At 41.6% G+C, this 20562-nt stretch overlaps 1 protein-coding gene across 2 annotated transcripts in view; it reads right to left on the reverse strand.

Moving 5' to 3' along the window:
• DENND6A (DENN domain containing 6A) overlaps positions 1-20562 on the reverse strand; it is a 47809-nt gene that overhangs the window by 25690 nt on the left and 1557 nt on the right. The window contains exons 2-8 of one of the 2 annotated variants that reach the window (XM_066616615.1): positions 13141-13179; positions 13019-13061; positions 5129-5241; positions 2649-2696; positions 1892-1972; positions 840-945; positions 403-482 (exon numbers count right to left, since the gene is read on the reverse strand). In XM_066616615.1, coding sequence (XP_066472712.1) covers positions 403-482; positions 840-945; positions 1892-1972; positions 2649-2696; positions 5129-5241; positions 13019-13061; positions 13141-13179 — 510 coding nt within the window. The remainder of the gene's footprint in view (positions 1-402; positions 483-839; positions 946-1891; positions 1973-2648; positions 2697-5128; positions 5242-13018; positions 13062-13140; positions 13180-20562) is intronic. The other variant, XM_066616616.1, reaches the window with a different exon arrangement.

The following is a 20562-nucleotide window of genomic DNA, read 5'->3' on the forward strand; positions in this document are numbered from 1 at the left end:
CTCCTAGGTAAGGAAAGTGAGTTAGGATTGAGTCCTAAAACAGTTATTAAATTCTCTAAGAAAAGAAATAGTTTTGCTCTGAGAAGCCAATAGAAGCCTCATACATTAACTGAGTAAATAAATACTAACGCAATTGTCAGACAGCACTGTGCATTCATGAGTTTGATTTGAAGAATGGGCATACAAAGCTTACTAATGCCAAATTTTATTCACTATATGCCGGAATAATCTGAACTGCCTTTACTTACTGAACACAATCGTTTCCAGCTTATTCAGTATACATTGGCACATTACAGATGAAGATTATCCAACCCAAATCTTTATGTTTTATCTTCCATTTTAAATCATACATAAAGTTATATATTCATGCAGAAAACAACAAGAGAAGATGCTTAAAATTACCTTCATTACAATGCCCATAATAGGCAAATGCAGGGTTTTCCCTGGGACTGGTGGTGGCCATCGATCAACATCACTACACACTGAGGGGAAAAAAATCCAAACAATACACTTTGTAAACAAATGCAGTCACCTAAGTTTTAACAGTCCTTTTTAAAATCTGCGTTTAAAGAGATCACTGACAGAATTAACCATATTCAGGTTCCATCTCACTGGATCACACTTGACCCTGAGCACTATGTTTGGTATGCCACATGGTCCACCAGTTGGCCGTAAATCCAGTATAACCTCCAATCTGCTCAGATATACCGACTTAGAAGACTTTAAGTGATGGGGCATTTCTACTTTATGAGAGTCTCCAGAGAGACACTAACTACAAGCAGCATTAGTTTGCATCTTTGCTGAAGCTACACATTTTCCAGATTAACAAGTTCACCAACCTGCCTCCAAGAAGGGTTCATTCTTCTCAAAATATTCAGGTGCAATTTGTTCAAGCACAGTGTGAAAGAAGTGGATATAAGGTAGTTTGCTGATCAGAACCAAGGACTAGTGTAAGAATAACAAAAACACTTCATTACTACCCATTCCCAACATCACTATAGGCATTTAGGGTCAAATTAGATGCAATATCAAAGATATGTGACTATCTGTGCCTCTAACCTTTTTTTTTTCAAATACAAGACCAAGAGCCACTTATCGGGATTAAGACTGTGGAGTGGTGGGGTGGGTGGTAACTAACGCTTCCTCCGGCATTATTTTCTCAATGAAAACCACACACCCCACACCTGCTATTTGCCCTGATAGAAAAGGCATCACTTCCTCACTATATATACTTATAAACCAATGCATAAGTGTGTAGCCATTAGGTATTTTTATTCTGCTATGAAATGAAAAACATCACATCACAACATCACTCAACATCACAATGTTGAACAAGATGCTGAAGCAAACTACACATTAGTTTGTGCAACAATGCCTCAACTTTTTCTGAAAGTGAATAACTTCAGGAGGCTGCGATTTTCAGTCAAGATGTAGCAGGAGAGGGTATTTAGTCTTTCCCCGTTCACCATTCCTCTCCCCACACCAAATTACACATCCTCTCAGCTGCTTTTCTCCTTGGGGAGTTCCAGGAACACCCCCCTCCGCCAAGAACCTGGCCCTAAAAACAATAGATTTGCTAGCACAAAACCCTAAAAACTAACCATATAACTATACTTCAATCTGTTTTCTCTGCTTATTCATTTTCATTACTGTTAACTAACAAAACTTCAATCACTATGCCTTAGCAGCATCACTGAGATTTACGCATACTTGTCTTGCCAGAAAACAAAGAACCAAGGACGCTCAGCCCCCAATCATGAACACATTACATGGACTATGTCCTATTGATTTCAATGTAATTTATAAGCCTACTTAGGATAGCAATCTCAAAACAGGATAGCAATCTCTTAGGATAGCAATCTCAAAACTAATTTCCTAAAAGAAAAATTACCTTCTGAAAATATCCTCTCTTTAATGTTTTGTCTTGTACTTGTCTGAAATATACATAGCCATAATAATATGCAGGATCTTTCTATAACGAGAACAAAGGCCTCATTACTTTCAAAAGCAAATACATTCCATAACACACCATAATTTGTAAACAGGATTTAAAGTTAGAGGATCTCATATTTCTATCTTAGGGGTGACTTTAAATATATATATATAATTATTTATTGGATTTTTATCCTGCCTTTTTCCCATTCCAAAGGGGACTCAAGGCAGCTAACAGTATCAACATAAAACAAAACTATATACATTAGAGCTGAAACAGAACAGTACAGAGCAGATCTAGATTTTATGAGCAGAGCAGAGTGGATCTAGATTTTATGAGCAAGTGGGCAAAGAATGAGCAGAGCAGAGCAAGTGGGCAAAGAATGAGCAGAGCAGATTATGATTTTATGAGCAAGTGGGCAAAGAAATAATATATATTTAAAACATTAAATATATATTAATTAATTAAATATAATTAAAACATTAAAACACCCAGGATCACCACAATTAAAATGTAAGTCATTTTAAAAGCCTTATATTCTCCACAAAGTGATCGGCAAGATTAGGCTGTCACACTGAGCCCTAGTGAGATTGCTGGCTAAAGTGGCAGATTGGCGGAGGTGTATCCTGCACCACACTCCAAGTCTACTGGCCACCACATGGTGCTTCAGTCACTCCATGACTGCTCAATTACCTAGCAGCAGCACTAAACCTACCACCACCAGACAGGTCTCCTCCCTCCTGGTCCACTCCCAGTCACACTGCTGAAAAGACAGAAGATGGGATCAGAACAAGGAAGGAATAGAATAGAACAGAGGTGCCCAAAGTTTTTCGCAGGAGGGCCACATCATCTCTGATGCTGTGTCGGGGGCCAGCGAAAAAAAGAATTAATTTACATTTAAAATTTGAATAAATTTACATAAATGAATATATTAAAGATGAACTTGTATGATTGAATGAAGGTCTTGCAATAGCTCAAGGCCTATAAAAGGCCTTGCACAAAGCAAGGCTGGCCTTTCCTTTGCTGCCGCTACTGCATCACAGACGTGAAACAACAAGCAGTGGAGGGAGCCCTCATCCCACAGCTCACACGAGAGGTCAAACAGTCGCCCTCATGCTGAGAGCAGTTGCATCGGGCCAGTGTGGGCTTCAACAAATCTCTGGAGGGCCAGAGGCTCAGTGGAGACTGGGGGCTCCCTGAGGGCCACATTGAGAGGCCTTGAGGGCCGCAAGTGGCCCCAGGGCCGGGGTTTAGGCACCCCTGGAATAGAATGATCACTCTTTATCTCCATTCTTCCCTTGTTCAGGTCTCTGTTCCTGCCCTCTATTTCTTTAATGGGCACAGCAGGCAGCCGGGCAAGGGGACAGGAGGAAGGAGGAGCCACTGCCACTGAGCTGATGTAAAACAGGAAGAGTGAAAGAAACCTGTCAGGGTCAGAGTCTTGGCACTTCGCATGCCAAATGAAAAGAGGGAAAAATAATCACAATTTGCAGGCTCAGCATACCAAGGGAGAAAGAATGGAAAAGAAGGAAGGAGGAGGTGCTTCATGGCCTTAGATGTCACAGGGTTTGTCCTGGATCTGGTAATCAGTTCAGTATATTTACAGTTTCAAATTAGTACTAATACAGTGGGTACTCTTTATCTGGAACCCATGGATTTGACCCACCACCAGTTCCAAACCCGTAGGAGGACCCACAGAGGAACTCCCAGACGTGACCTCCCGTCATTCTAGGAGGTCTACTGAGTCGCAGGAAAGTCACACACCCTGTGATTCAGAATGCCTGCCGGAGACTTCTAGCAGTCACTTCCAGGTTTTCGTGACTCAGAAAAGAGGATGGACTACGAATTGCATTATTCACGGTTTTCGGCATCCACAGGGGTTCTGGGAACAGAACCCTCACAGATGCCAAGGACCAACCCGTATATTGGTAAAAGTGTTTGAAAGTTATTTCTTTTATTCAGAAGAAAGACAATTTTGTTCAATATGACTTATCTTACTCTCTGGAAACGAAAAACCTCTCTATATAAGTCACTGTGAAAAAAAATTATTTACAGGATTTACACCCTGCTGAACTGTCTTATGTCCTCAACGCAGGTTACATTTAGACAGTTTTTCCACTCAACACATCTGAACTTTGCAAAAGAAAAACACACAAATTTTTGTGCCTTAGGACTGGACTAAGAGATTACATTACAAAGAGTCCTGTGTAATTAATCTTATTTCACTAACTATGTGTATCTGGAATAGAATAATCACATTATACCAAATTTATCAGCACATCTACTCAGAAGAGTTGGCCCAAAACCTCCTGTCATGCCACATTGCTGCCTTCCTTACTCAATGATGTGTCAGAGTCTGCTCCTCCCACACTCCAATGTTCTATGTAACTCAGTACTCTCCTCCCACCCACCCCCATTCCCACATTTCTTTTGCTTCTCAGTCCTCTTCTTCCTTTTCCAATTCAGGGAGTGGAAGGAGAAGGAGGAGTAGAGGGCTGGTTGACAGAGATGAACACCCCTCACCAATCTGCTGCCTGAGGCATCTGCTTCAGTTGGCCTATGGATGGGCTGTCCCTGCTACTTAGATGTAAAATTATCTGATTCAAGCAAAAATGTTTATATTTTCCCCCCATTTCATTCAGGTTTTGAGCTTAACCACACTTGGAATCCAGGACTCTAAGTAAATACACTCAACACGGAGACTAATGGAATTTTAATAACTCAATTTCTTACAGGTATAGTGGTTCCTAACAGTCAACAGCCACAGTTTCAACCTGGTCTCCAGAGCTCTCTGTACTGTGGAGCTGCAAGACAGCACTGAGTAGTGTATTTTACAGTCATTGGAGGCCAAACTGAGTAGCAGCCCTACACATTCAAAGAAGCCTCTGGAACGAGGTATTTTGGCAGACAGGCAGAAAGTTTGAAAACCACCTATATTTAGCAACATTTAAACCAAGTTCCCAAAGCATGGAACAATGCCTCCCTGAGACTGAAGATATTTTCATATTTTACACTTCCAACAGAAAGGATATTTAATTAACTTCTAAGGGCTAGAACATCTTGTGATTTACTAGTCGCGTGATTTAGTTTAATACCAACAACTTGCTGAACCAAGACCTTTGAAGAGCGAGTTTCAGAATAGAGAAAAACATTGTCATGTGTTTAGGCCACAAGAAGACAATCTACATTTCTAACCTTCAAGTAAATGGGCAGGTCTCTGTCAAACTGGTCCAGCAGACAATGCCAGGAGAGCTTTCTGCTAGAAGACTGCCGGAATCTAAAACAAAACTGTGTGTCTCCAAGGCAACCTAAGCCAAAAGGAAAAAAAACCAAGTAATATATTGAGTTAGATATGTTCATTAGTGATGCTTCCAAGTCTAGTCCTAGGCTAGCCAGGTCTAGGCTGCCTACATCGAGTGAACAAGAACATCTTTAGACAGCAGAAAACACATAAGAAGAGCCCTGCTGCATCAGGCCAAAGACTCACCTAGTTCAGCTCCCTGCATCTCACAGCCCTGTCATTTCAGTCACTGTGGGTGAAATCCTAACCAACTTTCCAGCATGGACATAGCTGTGCCAATGTGGTGCATACTGTATCCTGTAGTGAGGAGGCAGTCAATGGGGTCTCCTCAAGGTAAGGGCACCTTAATTTGGTGCTCTAGTGTGGCTAGGTCTGTGCTGGAAAGTTGGTTAAGATTGCGCCCTGAGCAATCAATACAGGTTGAGACTCATTATTCATGAGCATTATTGGAACATTAATTTGGAACATTGTTCCGTTCCAAGCACTCAAGCAAAACGCACTATAGCAAATCAATTTAAAAAACAAAGTCTCTTTGTTCTGGTGATTTAAAAACAGCCTTGCTGACCTTTGTAATGCACACAGAGGCAATCAGTCTCTCTCCAGACATTTAGGCTTCACTAGGAGGCAGCAATCCCTCCCTCCACCAGGAACCCCAGCAAGGGGGAAAGAATGGAGAAGGTGATAATTGCTGCCATTTAGCCTACTTTCACTTGCTCAGGGGGAAGGGAGGAGTGAAGCCTGCAGAGAGAATGATTGATGGATTGTCAGCCGGCTGCATTATTAAAGGACTGTTTTCCTTTAATTTAAAGGGCCCTTCTCATCAGCTTTGAGACAGAAAAATCTGTGGATACTTAGCATATACCTATAATAAAAGGGTGCATTTCCCCCCTTCTCCAGGGATCAGCACTTTCCTTTTCATTTGCAGGGGCCATTTATGTTGAGTCAAATCCATGTATAAAAAATCTGGGCATAACAAGGCTGGACCTGTATACTCCAGCCAGAAGATGACAGATATTATGCCACTGCTACATCTTACTGTTTTCAGTCAGAAAATACAAACACAGATACCCCATACTCTAGCTACAGGATAGGTCTATGTTGTCTTATCATCAGACAAACACAGAAACACATTATGGCTTCTCTGAACTCCACTTCCCCTCAGCAGAAAGGAATACTCAGGTGACTTACTGTACCCAGTATGTATAGTACATATGCACAGTATGACCTCACACTGGGTCCAGCTTGTCCCAACTGCCACCATGACTTTTGGTTTAAGGATTAAAGCACTATGGGAGAGCCTACCATTCCTGTCCCAGTGGCAGGTATTGGGAGGATTGGAGGGGGAGGAGAGAAGAGAAACAACTGCTAGGTCTTATTTCAGTTGTTAATAGAGAGTCACTAGTGCAGCTTCCTTAGCTCTATGCTGTTTCCATAGAACAGCACTGGCATGATATGGCTGTCCATTATACCACTTTGCCTACTTTCTATCATTGTGTGGTCTGAAAGAGTTATCAGTGTTGCCTGTTAAAAGCTATTTCAGGCAACCCTGAAATCTTACCCTTTGTAAGATAAGCTTTCAGTAAACTGTTTTGCAGTTAGCAAAATCTTTCATTTGTTTAGACCAGCACACTCAAGGCACACTTCCAGTTTTTTACTTACATTTTACTTACATTTACTTACATTTTACTTACAACTAATTTACAATTAAATCATTACATGACAAACAACAACAACAACAGGTATTTATATACCGACTTTCTTGGTCTTTATTCAAGACTTTATTCAAGGCGGTTTACATAGGCAGGCTTTATTAAATCCCTATTAAATAGGGATTTTTACAATTTCAAAGAAGGGTCTTTCTTTCAAGAACCACTACATTCAAGGTGTTTCATTCCGATCTGGCTTCACATTCTGGCCTCCATCCTCCCACGCTCAGAGCAGATGGAATTGCTTGGCTTCAGCTTGTCAGCTGCTCCAAGGTCGCACGGTGCCGGAGGCCTCGAACTGGCGACCTTGTGGATGTTATCTTCAGGCAGACGGAGGCTCTACCCTCTAGACCAGACCTAAAAGGGCACAATCCTAACCAGGTCTACTGAGAAGTAAGTCCTATTTTGTTCAATGGGGTTTACTCTCAGGAAAGTGTGGTTAGGATTGCAGTCAAAGACTAAGGGAGAATGTGCCTGTGGGACTTACTTCTGAATAGACATGCCTAGGATTGGGGTTTTGGTTGCACTCTTTTTTCTCAAATACAGGAGCAGGCAACTGGCACTTCTCTATCCTCCTCTCCCTCACCCCACCCCACCCCACCCCCTCCCACAGGCACATTCCCCCCTCTTCTCATAACTGCAGTTAGCACCTCTCCTACTGTCCCTCCCCTCACTGGTCCACACCTTCCAAAGGTCCAGAATCACTTGCCTCACATACCCCCCCTTGCTGTTCCTGTATTTCTGAAAGAAGTGTGACCAAAAGCCCAATCCTAGGCTTGTCTACTCAGAAGTAAGTCCCATTATAGTCAATGGGACTTACTCCCAGGAAAGTGTGGATAGGATTGTGGCCCAACACCCCTCCTCTAAAAGGCAAAGGCAAGGCAGGAGGGTCCCTTTGGGGAGCTGCAGGCCACTGTGGCAAGGAAAAGGGCTTTTGTCGCTGTTGGCCTCAGCAGACTCCTTGGCTTCCTACCTGCTTGCCTGCCCCAGCTCCCTCTTCTCACTCACTCCGCCCAGACCTCCTCCAGGTTCCTCTGGTTGCCCAATCAGCACACAGGGCTGGCAACAAGGGACTTCATTCCCAATCCTAGGCGTGTCTACTCAGAAGTAACTAACTCAGGCTTCTCCCGCCCAAGCCTGCTTCCTACATCCTCTGGCCCTGCAGCACACCTGAGGCTGGCACAGTGGTTGAAAACCGCTGGTTTAGACTTACATTTGTTTAGAACTACATGTAACATTAAATCCATCACTGTCAGGCTGTATGAACTCAGAAATTGTCTTTTTTTTTATCATCAAGCTGTTGGGGGGGGAGTGATCTAGCCCAGGGGTGTCCAAATTTTTGTCAGGAAGGCCACATCATCTCTCTGTGACGGGGGGGGGGGCCACCAGGGAAAATATTAATTTACATTTAAAATTTGAATTTACATAAGTTTACATAAATGAATATATTAAAGATGAACTTATATGAAGGAATGAAGGTCTTGCAACAGCTCAAGGCCTGTAAAAGGCCTTGCACAAAACAAGGCTGGCCTTTCCTTTGCTGCCACATCACAGACGTGAAACAGAAAGCAGTAGAGGGAGCCCTCACCCCACAGCTCATGTGAGAGGTTAAACAGTCGCCCTCACGCTGAGACCAGTTGTGACCAGCCAGTGCAGGCGCCAGCAAGTCTCCGGAGGGCCAGAGGTTCATTGGAAACTGGGGGTTCCCTGAGAGCCACATTGGGAGTCCTCGAGGGCCACAAGTGGCCCCAGGGCCAGGGTTTGGGCACTCCTGATCTAGCCTGAAAGTGCAGTAAGGGAGGGGTGCTAAAACTCCTTTGCACTGTTTCTATGCCAAAAATCACCACCACTCTCCTATGCTGTTTGCTGCAAACAGAACCTAAAACACAGGGCTGGAAGTTAGAACACAGAACCTCCAACTCTGGTTCTTCAATTTTTAAATCTTTGACTTCATCATAAAAGCTCTCTATATATTAATAATGGGAAACATACTTAATTGGTAAATGATACCATATGATATATCACAGTTGTGCCTCTCCAATTGGTTGTGCTCCCTTATTATCACTTTATTTATTGATTTTATATATTATATATTTTAATCTGAATTGTCATCTGCCTTAGTCATTTGCTCTGACATAGGAAAGGCAGGATGAAACCTTTTAAACAAACAACCAATCACATGAATCATCAGACTGCTTTTTAGATTTTGTAACCTTTATTTAAGTATAGGTGTTTGCTGTAGCTGTGGAGTTCCGGTCTGCCCTCCTGGTAGGTAAGCAAACCACAGATATGGGGGAACGCTATATAATGACCCCCTGCACCACCACCCAGTGTGCCCATTACCTTTGTTTACTGTAGTAGCGCTTGCAGCAAGGGTGCTTTTTGCTTAACATTCTTCCTTAACTGAAGAACCAAACATGCAAGCAACCAGCCTGCATGCAAAAGAGAGACTAACAGGAAGCAGGAACTGCCCTGAATCCTGTTAGTCACCTTCAAGCTTGCTAGCTGGCTGCCTGCCATTTGGTTCTTTAGTTAAGGAAGAGAGAGAGAATTCATATGGCTATGCCTCCCTGGACCTGAACCTCAGCATACGTCACTGCTTGGCTCTTCAAAGCATTAGTTCAATTGAGGCAGGGGGGCAGGAATCCGAAGTCATTTTTCATCAAATAAAAAGGCAGAAAATGTCAAAAGCAATGGCGTATTTTATAACCTCAAATCTTGCATTTATCAGATCGGCCATGACTAGCTAATCCCATGATGGACAGAATTAGTCAGAAAAATGTTTAAGCTTTTATAAATAGCAACATGAAAAAATGCGATTATTTTTGCCGTTTCCTATGGCCACTGGTTCATATTAATGATTCTGTTTTTGATTCATTTCTCTTCAGAAACAAAGCAAGGGAATAATATGTGTTCAGCAATTTCAGCAAATGCAACAATGACAAATTAAGCAGAGGCTAATTAAAAATTGTAGGTTTCACAATAAAATTGGAAGAAAAGCAAATCTGCTGTCTAAGCTCAGGACCTAGGACAACTGTTTCTGACAAATAAATTCTATTTAAATGGTGGGTAGCTTTCGAGAGAGCAACTCCTGACTTGTTCTTTTTTCTTATCATGATTCTCAACATTTTAAGAGTTTACCGTAGTTACTTGCCTATAAGTTGATCTCACAGATAAATCAGGTTTTGAGCAAAAAATCATGGAAAGTTTCTATGACACTCGGATAAAATCGGGGCTTAAACTTGGTGGGGCTGTCTGACTTTTGTTTGATTTTACCTGAGGCCAGATCCTGAAAAATAACCTACCAGTAATTGTTACCTAAGAACAATACAGCCTCTGATTTATTAAAAACATAGTAAAAGATCATAAGATACATTTTTATTCATTAACTTTTAAAATTCTAGTCTTCATAACCTTTCTGTAAACACCATCAGAGTAAGTGCACCAGTAGAACCATTAATCAAATCCTTCTTTAAGGTGCCTGGTGTGTTAAGTCAAGAGGCTCCACATATAACATGCAACATAAAACACATAACTGAGTGTGCGCAATTCAATTCACAGTGGAGACACAAGCAACAAGAACTGAGCATGAGCAAGCCCAGCTAAGAAAAGTGCACTGAAAAATTCTTAAGAAAAAGTGCACTGAATTGTAGCCTGGGACTTTGTTTCAGATGGGAATGAGGATGACATCCTGGTGTTTTAAAAACCAGACCCCTAAACTGAGGGGTGTGTGTGAAATTCTTTGAAAAGACTTACCAGGAATATTCTGAGGCAGCAGCAAAGAGAAAAAAGGAGGCATTTTACCTTCTTCTCCGAAGTGGAAGAGAGTTGAAGGCACTTGTGGGATTTGTGAAGAGGTGTTGTGATGAGTAAGTGCTGCACTTCCAAAGTAGCAACTCTCATACAGGCTACAATTCCCATAAATGCCTTCAGTTCTCTTTCTGTATGGAGAAGAAGCTAAAATGGCTGCCTCCGAATACCACAAGTACTAGTAAAAATTCTCCTTTTCCTCCACCCCTGTGCCTTGCTTCTCAGCCCAGTTCCACTCTGCACTTCACCAGTCAGCTGGTAAGCTTCCCAGAAGCCCCAACTTCATCCACTGCATTGACCCATGTATAAGTCGGTCTAGGATTTCAGGGTCAATACTTTTAAAGGCATAAATTTTTTACTTATGCACGAGTGTGTGTGGTGAGCACGCACATGCCCCAAAACTAGGTAGCATAATAGAAGTGCATCCATTCAAGACCATAGTGTAAATCCAGGTAACAAGACAACTGTGTGGATTACAATTGGCCCTCCACCATCCAGAATTCACTTCCAAAATTTGACTTTTCAAGCTTCTCTTGTTAACATTAAAACATAATATTGCTCCAAGTTAAGAAATCAAATCATCAGGCTCTTTTTCCCCTTCAGCAGAAAGCGGATTTTAAAAAAAGTTTTTCTGCTGATATAAGACCTAATACAAATTGTTTGATTCTTGGAAGAAAAATCAGCCTGAAAAGGAAACCTCACCTGTAACCAACTGACATTTGTGCAAGAATGAAATAAAAGACTTTCTGCTTTCTCTCATAGATTGTCTCAGGAGAAAGATCCGATAGTAAGTTGAACTGGAGAGTTGTGTGTAATCTGATCACAATTCCCCAGAACATTTTAAAAACTGTTATTATTCAACATGACTAATACATCACAAAGACGTTTACATGAACCAGTGTATCCAGTTTAAGGCCAAAAAGCAGCTTCAAGCTCTGATGTACAAGGAATTTCTTAAGCGTCCCTGGCTGGAAAAAAAAAAGGGTAACTGACGACAAATGCAGCATAGCCCAATGTAAATGGTGCCTAAACCTCAGTGGAGGCTCTGAGGGGAGGCAGAGTCTTTCAGGGATAATCCTCTTCCCTGAATGCTCAGCTTTCAATTAAAATTTATATCTATATTTGCTAAATGATTACACTCCTCTAGTTTAATTAGTTGAAGATTACATCAAGATAATAGATGTGAAGCACATGGCGCAATCAAAAAGTGCTATGCAACTACAACATCTATATTCAAAGTGTTTCCATATTTCGTTAACAAGAAGTGGCAAAAGCAAGGCAATGTACTGATAATTCAATTCAGCTGAAGACAATGCAAAAGAACATTGATTCTGAATCGCAATGAGGTTGTGCCTAAGATTGATAGTACAACTTTTCATTCGGAAATAGTAAAGGAGAAGTGCTACATGAATTGGCTAATGACACACTATAAAGAAAAGACATTTTGCATGACATAATGGAAAATTGTAACTAGATTATAAACACTAATCTAATTGTTGATTCCAAATACGGCTGTTACATTCTGCCTTCCTCATCCCCCATTAAAAGTTGCAGAAGATGCATATGTCTGGAGACATTGTGGAAGTAAGTACACATGGTAGTATTTGGCTGATTTTGTAACATCACTACCAGCACTGCTTTATTTCACATCTCGGTAAGAAAGGGAGTTAGAAGCCTCCTCTTTTTTCTTTTTAAATGAAAGCTAACTATTCAGGGAATGGGTTTGACTATTCAGGGAATAGTCTTGAGAGAGCCTGCTTACCATAGGCCTAGGGTACATTCTTTAGAAACTTTAGAAACTGAATCCACACAAGTTGTTTTTTATGTGCCCCGAGTATTGCACTCTCAGAACATACCCCAAGTTTAATGCTTATTTCTGGCAAATAAATTGTTCCTAGCTATCTGTAGAAAACTACCCCTAGATGAAATCAACGTATTGACTAGATGAATTCAACAGAATCTTTCATACGGGTAGATTTCAGACTGACATATCAAAAGCTGTAATCTCCATAATTTGTGTACCAAGGAATACTCGCTTCCTTCACAACAACTACTTCCTTGTTTGTGAAGTGTTTTGAGTTCCTCAAGCAGGACAAAGAAGAATTACTATCAAATTTGAACTTCAAACAAGATTTACTACCGCATGCTTTCATATTAAAAAAGCCAAAAATTAAACTATAATTTAAATACAATGGCATTGTTCCATATTGAATAAGAAAATTTTCATTTTACATACAAAGATGGCATGCATAGCTAAAAAATAATTACCTGAATTGGAATCTGGGAAAGACAAATAGCAAATATTGGTTTTCTAGGGGAAAAAAAAAGAAGTTACATTTTGGAGGGAAGCAGGCTCTTTTAAAAAGGCATTTTTGTAATTTTCTACTCACCTCCTTATCTGTAAGTTTTGCATGTTGAGGATATATTACCTGCAAAACATAAAGTTGTTATTAGTTCACAAAACGATAAACAAAATAAAATGCACTAGCTTGCCTGTGGCACATTAGTTTCTTAAAAGACTGGATTATGCATTCCTAGTCAGTAGTTCCAATTTAGATAGCTCTGCCTTATGGCTCAATCCTAACCTCAGCGGCCACTGTGCCAGCACTAGTTATTGTAAAAGCGCCATAAAGAGCTTTCCAACACCCCACAGGTAAGCAGCACCTGCGGAAAGGTCATAAGAACATAAGAACAGCCCCACTGGATCAGGCCATAGGCCCATCTAGTCCAGCTTCCTGTATCTCACAGCGGCCCACCAAATGCCCCAGGGAGCACACCAGGTCGGCGCCCATCCCACTAGTGCTGAATCCTGAGGAATGGCACCAAGCAGTGCAGGTCAGTGGAAGGGTGGGGGAGTGTGCAAAAGAGGCAGGAAGGGTGTTATGGGGTGGGGCAATTCAGGTCAAGGAGGGGGGTGAGCATCATGGAAGAAGCTGAAAGCCCTACACGGGGCTTCTCAGACTTGTGCCAGCAATTTAGCTGGTGCAGATCCAAGTAACTCCATTGGGTAAGCTGGGGCTCAATACAGGGTAAGAGAACAAATGTTCCCTTTCCCTCGTAGAGACCTCCCACCTGCCCAATTTCAGCACTGAATGTGGTGTGGGTCATGCATTCCCACTGCACTATTGCTAAATAGGATTGGACTGCCCATTCACAAAAGCTTTATTAAGTTTGTGTACATACATACAACAATGCTCCCTCCCCCCCCCCCAACAGTCCCATCTCCATTATTTCACACTACAAGCAAATATGCAAAAACCCAAATAGAAATAAGCATTTCCCACAGATATAAGGAATGTTTGGATGGAAAACCCATGTGGGTTTTCCTTATCTGTGAGTTTCTCCCCAAAGAATAAACCAAGTGCAGATAGTCCCCTACTTAAGTACTGGTTAGGTTCCAGAAGTCTGTATTTAAGTTGAACATTTATTTATAAACAAAATCATGAACAACTTTCTGTAGTTGTTGAAAAACAGAAGAAAAATATTTCTATAAACCAATTACATTGGTCACCTTGTTGGATGATCTTCATAAAGGACTAGAGGGGGGGGGGAGGTGTTCCTATTTTACCACATAGATAATAATTCACTCCCTAATGCAGCGATTTTCAACCAGTGTGCAGTGACTCATTGGTGTGCAGCAAAGGGTCAGCAGGTATGCACAGGAGTTTGGGGGAAGGATATTTATTAGTAGGGCCACTGGGGGATGTGAACCCCCCCCCCAACAGCACTACAGTATGCCTTATCTGTTATAAAATTGTGATGTGCCTTGACAATTTAAGTGCCTTGTCAATGTGCCACAAGATGCAAAAGGTTGAAAATTGCTGCCCTACTGAACATTCACTCTGTGGTAACCCTTTTTTATTGGGTCATATACAAAATTAAGCAGCTTAGATGGGGAGGGCTACATTTACAGTGGTTGCATTTTGCATTTTACAGCAAGTTACAATTTGCATTTGTATTACTTGTAGAGTTTGATTAAGTACCATACTGGCTCTCCTTTACCTGTCATTTCTGCATTTCCAAAATGCTGTTCTTCCTCTCAAAAACACATCTCTCTATTTAAAAGGTTTTAGCAGATAAACCCCCATACTAGAGTGAATGTGTGGTTGCAAATACCACATGGGCTGACTTTCATGGATGTGACTGCCTGTGGATATAGCGCAGATTTAGTGGGGCCTCAGAGAGTTCAGTCATATGAAGAGATAGCAGCTATTTATGTGTGGGGAATATCAGGAACAAGCATCTCCTTGTAAGTATATCTAGCTTGCAGGGGACCTGTCCATTTCACACTGTATTTTGCATCCATTTTGCAGGTGAACAAATCATAATACAATGACTTTTGCTTTTGCAGCTATTGCATGCAATATAAGATAATACTGTAAAGATATTGAGAATTTTGTACAGAAGAGGTAATTCAGTTGATCTTGATCTGATCCGAATCTTGCAACAGTTTACACTTTCCTTATACTGCAATTTATTTTAAACAGATTACACACACTGTTGCTTAATTAGAAGATTGTTCAAACTGTTGTTTGGAGGATCAGGAATACATAATAGGCTCCCGGCTCCCTTCTTGCATGACGATTCCTTCCCTAATTTCCAAATTGCACTAACCACAATTTGCCATGATTATTTTTATTAATATATACCAATGTTTCTCATACTGTGGGTCGAGACCCTCTCGGTGGGTTGCGAGACAATTTCAGGTGGTTCCCCATTCATTTCAATTATTTTATTTTTAATATATTAAATTTGATGCTACCATGATATGTGACTGCATTTGGGGAAATGTGACAGATCTGTACTTTGAACAGGCTACTATGTATATGCTTTTAACAATGAGAGTGAATGGGACTTACTCCTGGGTAAGTTTCGGTAGGATTGCAGCCTAGGTTGGTGGAAAATTTTCCTGCTTGATGATGTCACTTCTGGTCATGATATCACTTCTGGTGGGTCCCAACAGATTCTCATTCTGTCCCGGTGGGTCCCGGTGCTAAATGTGTGAGAACCACTGATATATACCACTGTGTGATATAGCACTTTTTAACAAAAGGTTCACAAGGTGTCTTACAGAGAGAATCTAACTGAAGACTAACTGAAGTTCTAATTCTGAATATGCATTTCAGTAAGGTAGCCCCAATGAAGTAATTGAGACCTGTGCAAAGCAACTATGGGAGGGAGGATTACTACAATATACCATATGCACACACTTGGCATTTTTAGATGCTGCTGTTGTTAAAGAGATCCAGGTTGTAAAATTCACTTTATTCAGGTTAGCATAGGAATGGCATCTGCAAAATTTACACACATTGCAAGTAAGCCACAGATACTTTTGATTTTTTTCCTGGTTTCCAGAGTATTGGGGAATGCACTGTGACCAATAGGAGATGGAAAAGGGAACAGTGAAATGAGCATTAATATGCAGAAATCCTACCCTTAACCACAGAAGATTACACCAAGCCACCTCCACGGGCAGGAGGTCTGGTCTAGAGGGTAGAGCCTCCGTCTGCCTGAAGATAACATCCACAAGGTCGCCAGTTCGAGGCGACCTGCACCATGCGACCTTGGAGCAACTGACAAGCTGAAGCCAAGCAATTCCATCTGCTCTGAGCGTGGGAGGATGGAGGCCAGAATGTGAAGCCAGATCAGAATGAAACACCTTGAATGTAGTTGTTCTTGAAAGAAAGAACCTTCTTTGAAATTGTAAAAATCCCTATTTAATAGGGATTTAATAAAGCCTGCCTATGTAAACCACCTTGAATAAAGTCTTGAATAAAGACCAAGAAAGGTGGTATATAAATACCTGTTATTATTATTATTATTATTATTATTATTTTAGCATTTAGCAGAACTTGCAAATCTGCACCTGCTCACTATAAACTGGAAGAACTGTACTGACTGAGAAAGCTTATGCAATACTGTACAACAGTGAAGACACTGAGCTAAAAATTAGCCAGTTCTCCATTTGAATCTTAGCCTTTGCCACGAACCCATTAGATGGGCTTAGAAAAGTCACGTTCTCTTGCAGTAATACCTGCTACAGCTTCATCCCCCCCCTGCAATAATACAGTACTGCTAACTTACTGTAAAGGGCTACTGAAAGACAATAAATATATGAAGCACTGTGCACGTCCAAAGTACTATATATTATAAATTCTACTTATTATATCTTTAAAAATGCAAACTGGAAATTTGTAGAAATGCTATAATTTTTTTCTAAACAAGCAAAACATTTAATGCAACTACAGAAATCCACATTTCTTGCCATGACTCCAAGGCCCCCCAAAAGTACAAATTATGAATTACTTACTATTTAAAAATATGAGCTGGCTAGCTTAATGGCTAAGAGAATGACCTGAATCAGAACTTCCCTGGTTTGAATCTCATCTGTGCTTTGAGCACACTGTGCTTTGGGCTTAGGCAAGCCACCCCCTTTTAGCCACAGCTGCAGTAAGGGTGATGATAATACCTTACAGCAGTGGTTCTCAAACTGGTGGGTCACAACCCACCAGTTCATTTAATGTTTCTCCCATCCCTTTAAGAGGTAGGGGAAGGGGATCCCCAGGATCACTTCGCTAAGGGGTGGTGAGGGGGGTGCTTTGCACTTACTTCAAGAAGGCAAGACTGCAGCAGGCTGCAGTCGGTGCAGGGAGCCCTGCACAGTGCTCCCCAAGGCTTGGAATGTTTGCTAAAAGTGGGTGCACAACACTTCTATTTTGCTGGAGGTGCTTTGTGCCCGCTTTCAGGGAATGTTCCAAGCCTCGGGGAGTGCTGTGCAGAGCTGCGCAGGGCTCCCTGCACCTCCTGCAGCCTGCTGCAGCCCTAGCTACATAACATGAGTACAAAGGACTCCCCGTCGCCCTAGCTCCTCCCCTGCAAGAACTTACTGAGGGAGTAAAGCTCCCTCAAAGTTTGAGAACTTCTGCCTTACAGGGTTGTTGTAAGAACATCTAGATCAGGGCAGTCCAACTTCTAACAGCTGGAAGGAGGCCGCATGACCCTAGCATCACCCCACAAATGTGCAGACACGGAATTGGCAGTGACATGATGATGGGCCTCATGTTGGACCACCCTTCTCTAGATAATAAACATGAGGCTACAGTAGAACCTCTTTAAGTTGACCACCCAAGGAAATGGTGGAATTGGTCAACATAGGGAGGTGGTCAACATACGGAAAAATATGCAATACTGTACTTATAATATTTTTAGAGTCTTCATTACAGATATCATACCTAAATATATACAGTGAAGATATAGAAAAAATGCATTCAGAATTACATACATACAGTACATATACTGTATGTGAATTATTATTCTTTTTTTTTAAAAAGAGTCATTCCTGGTTTGCTTCTTCTTTTTTGTGTAAAGCTAAGAAGAGACTGCACTATCAATGCTGGCTATCCCATTCAACATGCCCAGACATTTATTCACGGCATATGACTTCAACTATTTTATTAGATGCCCAACATCCCCTTCCTTTGGAATCTCTGCGTCCATGTCATCCACACTTTCTTCTTCCCTGGGTGGGTCCTTCACTTCTCTGCTGGGCTGTACTTTGGACAATATTGCTTGGAATATTGTTTCCAGATCGGGTTCATTGTAAGTTTCGCTCTTACATGTCACCTTTCATGAAGAGGCTTCTATCAGGCATTGCTTTGAAAAAGAGTCCGCACTCATCAGCATTAAAAATGTCATCATCTTTGAAGCCTCTTGCAAAGTCCGGGAACTTAGTAATGAATTCTTCAACAACTTCTGCCGGAACTTCATTTGACTCACCACACAAGACTTTCAGGGAGATCTCATGTCGCAGTTTAAATTTTTCAAGCCAGCCACTTGATGCTTGGAAATCTTCTACCCCAAATTACTGCGCAAACTTCTTAGCAATTTCTTGGATCATTGGCCCTGAGATTCTGGCGTTCACTGCCCTCATTTGTTTGAACCAGCATAAAGCAGCTTCATTTACTTCATCAAGCGAAGTTTTCTTTCTTTTCCGCTGTAGGCCTCTGTTTTCCTTACTGTATCTCTCAAAGTACTCATCTCTACGTTTTTTGATGTTGCTAACTGTGGTCTTGCTTCCTTGTTAGCGTTCAGTGGGCAACTTACGGAGGGTAAATTAATACTCTGTGCAATGGTTGAAGTGGTCAAGATACAACTTACAGAGGTGGTCAGTACAGAGAGGTTGGTCTCCCATAGTGTATATGCAGTGTCTGTCCATACTGTGAAAATTAGGTCAACTTAAGGAGGTGGTAACTATAGAGAGGTGGTCAGCTTTGGAGGTTCTACTGTTTTTTCATACTCAGAAAGCACTGTACAAATACCATGCATTTACTGAATTTATATACACATGTTTTTGAAGAAGTTTAATATGCCATGAATGCAATAAAGTCATTTTGTCTTGACAACTCTGTAAGACTGGGTTAGGCCAAAATCCAGTATTATTAGGGGCTTGCCTCACTGCTACCAAGGAGCTTAATATCTGGGCAAGGGTCTGAAACTTGCAGCCCAATTGTAACCCCCAGCTGTCCACAGCATGCAAACACTCAGTGGAGCATACACTGCATACTGTTGGGGGGGCAATCAGACAGCCAGTGAAAGGCACGTAAAAATATATTCAATGTGCAAGACTGCAACTAAGATCCTCTCCCTCTAGGCTTCAAACCCCCTCCAGCACCTTGCCTGGACTAGCAGAGCACCTGGGCAGTTCTGGCACATGCATAAAGCCACCAATTGTTTCCACTGGCCACTCCATCACACACAATGGTGGCATATTTGTGCCAACATTGGTCACTTACAACTGCAGATGATGAGACCCACTACTGTAGGCACTGGTTCTCAAACTGGTGGGTTGTGACCCACCAGTTTGTGTATTGCTTCCCCTGTTCCTTTAAGGGGCGGTGGAAGGGGAGGGAGGCAGCAACGTGATATCCAGGATCGTATTGCTAAGGGGGGGTGCCTTCCACTTACTTTGAATGATGTAGGGTTCCAGCAGGCTTCAGGAGGTGTGGGGAGCCCTGCACAGCCCTCTGCAGCGCTCCCCATCTCTTAGAATCTGCAATAAAAGTGGGCACAAAGCACTTCCTGCACCCTAGTCCCTCCCCTGCAAGAACTTACTGAGGGAGTAAAGTTTCCTCAAAATTTGAGAAACACTGGCCTATAGGATTGGGTCACTGGTTGCTGACACTCAAAATGCACCTTTCCAGTCACTACAGTATACTGTTTCCCTTTTAAGAGGAGGGAACCATCAGCAAACTATTTCCCACACACACTTTTTTTTTTTTTAATGTATTTCCCATGGCCAAAAAAAAAAAAAAAGCCCATGAGAAAAGCCCATGACTGAATTTCAGACTGAATCTGAATTTTGGGACCATAAGACCAAAATTATAAGGCATTTTCAATGCTGTTAAAGTGGTTAATCGTATTTACTATAATCACCCCAATATTCCATCTACTATAAACAACTTTTAAGTAGAAGATTTGAATATAGTTTCTTTTGCTGGGTATTGCCTCCTGCAGAGATAAGAATTTGGAGACAACTGTAATCCATTAAATATGGCTTAGCAAGGCATCCCTATAATTCAGGAAGAGTTTCAACTTTACCTAGTACAATGGAAACTTTCTGCACTTCTAACCTATAGTATAGCCTGCCACAGGACAGTGCAACATAAGCCTAATAGCTCTGGTGACAAAAAAACTGTATGGCTTGCAAACACCCATCTGTAATGTAATTTGGAGGACTAGGATGGTGACTAAACTTGGGCTTGGATATGGAAAATCTAAGTTCAAACCCTGCTCAGAGGTGGCTCACACTTTAT

This window comes from Tiliqua scincoides, chromosome 2, assembly GCF_035046505.1.
Source record: "Tiliqua scincoides isolate rTilSci1 chromosome 2, rTilSci1.hap2, whole genome shotgun sequence".
Lineage (NCBI taxonomy): Eukaryota > Metazoa > Chordata > Lepidosauria > Squamata > Scincidae > Tiliqua > Tiliqua scincoides.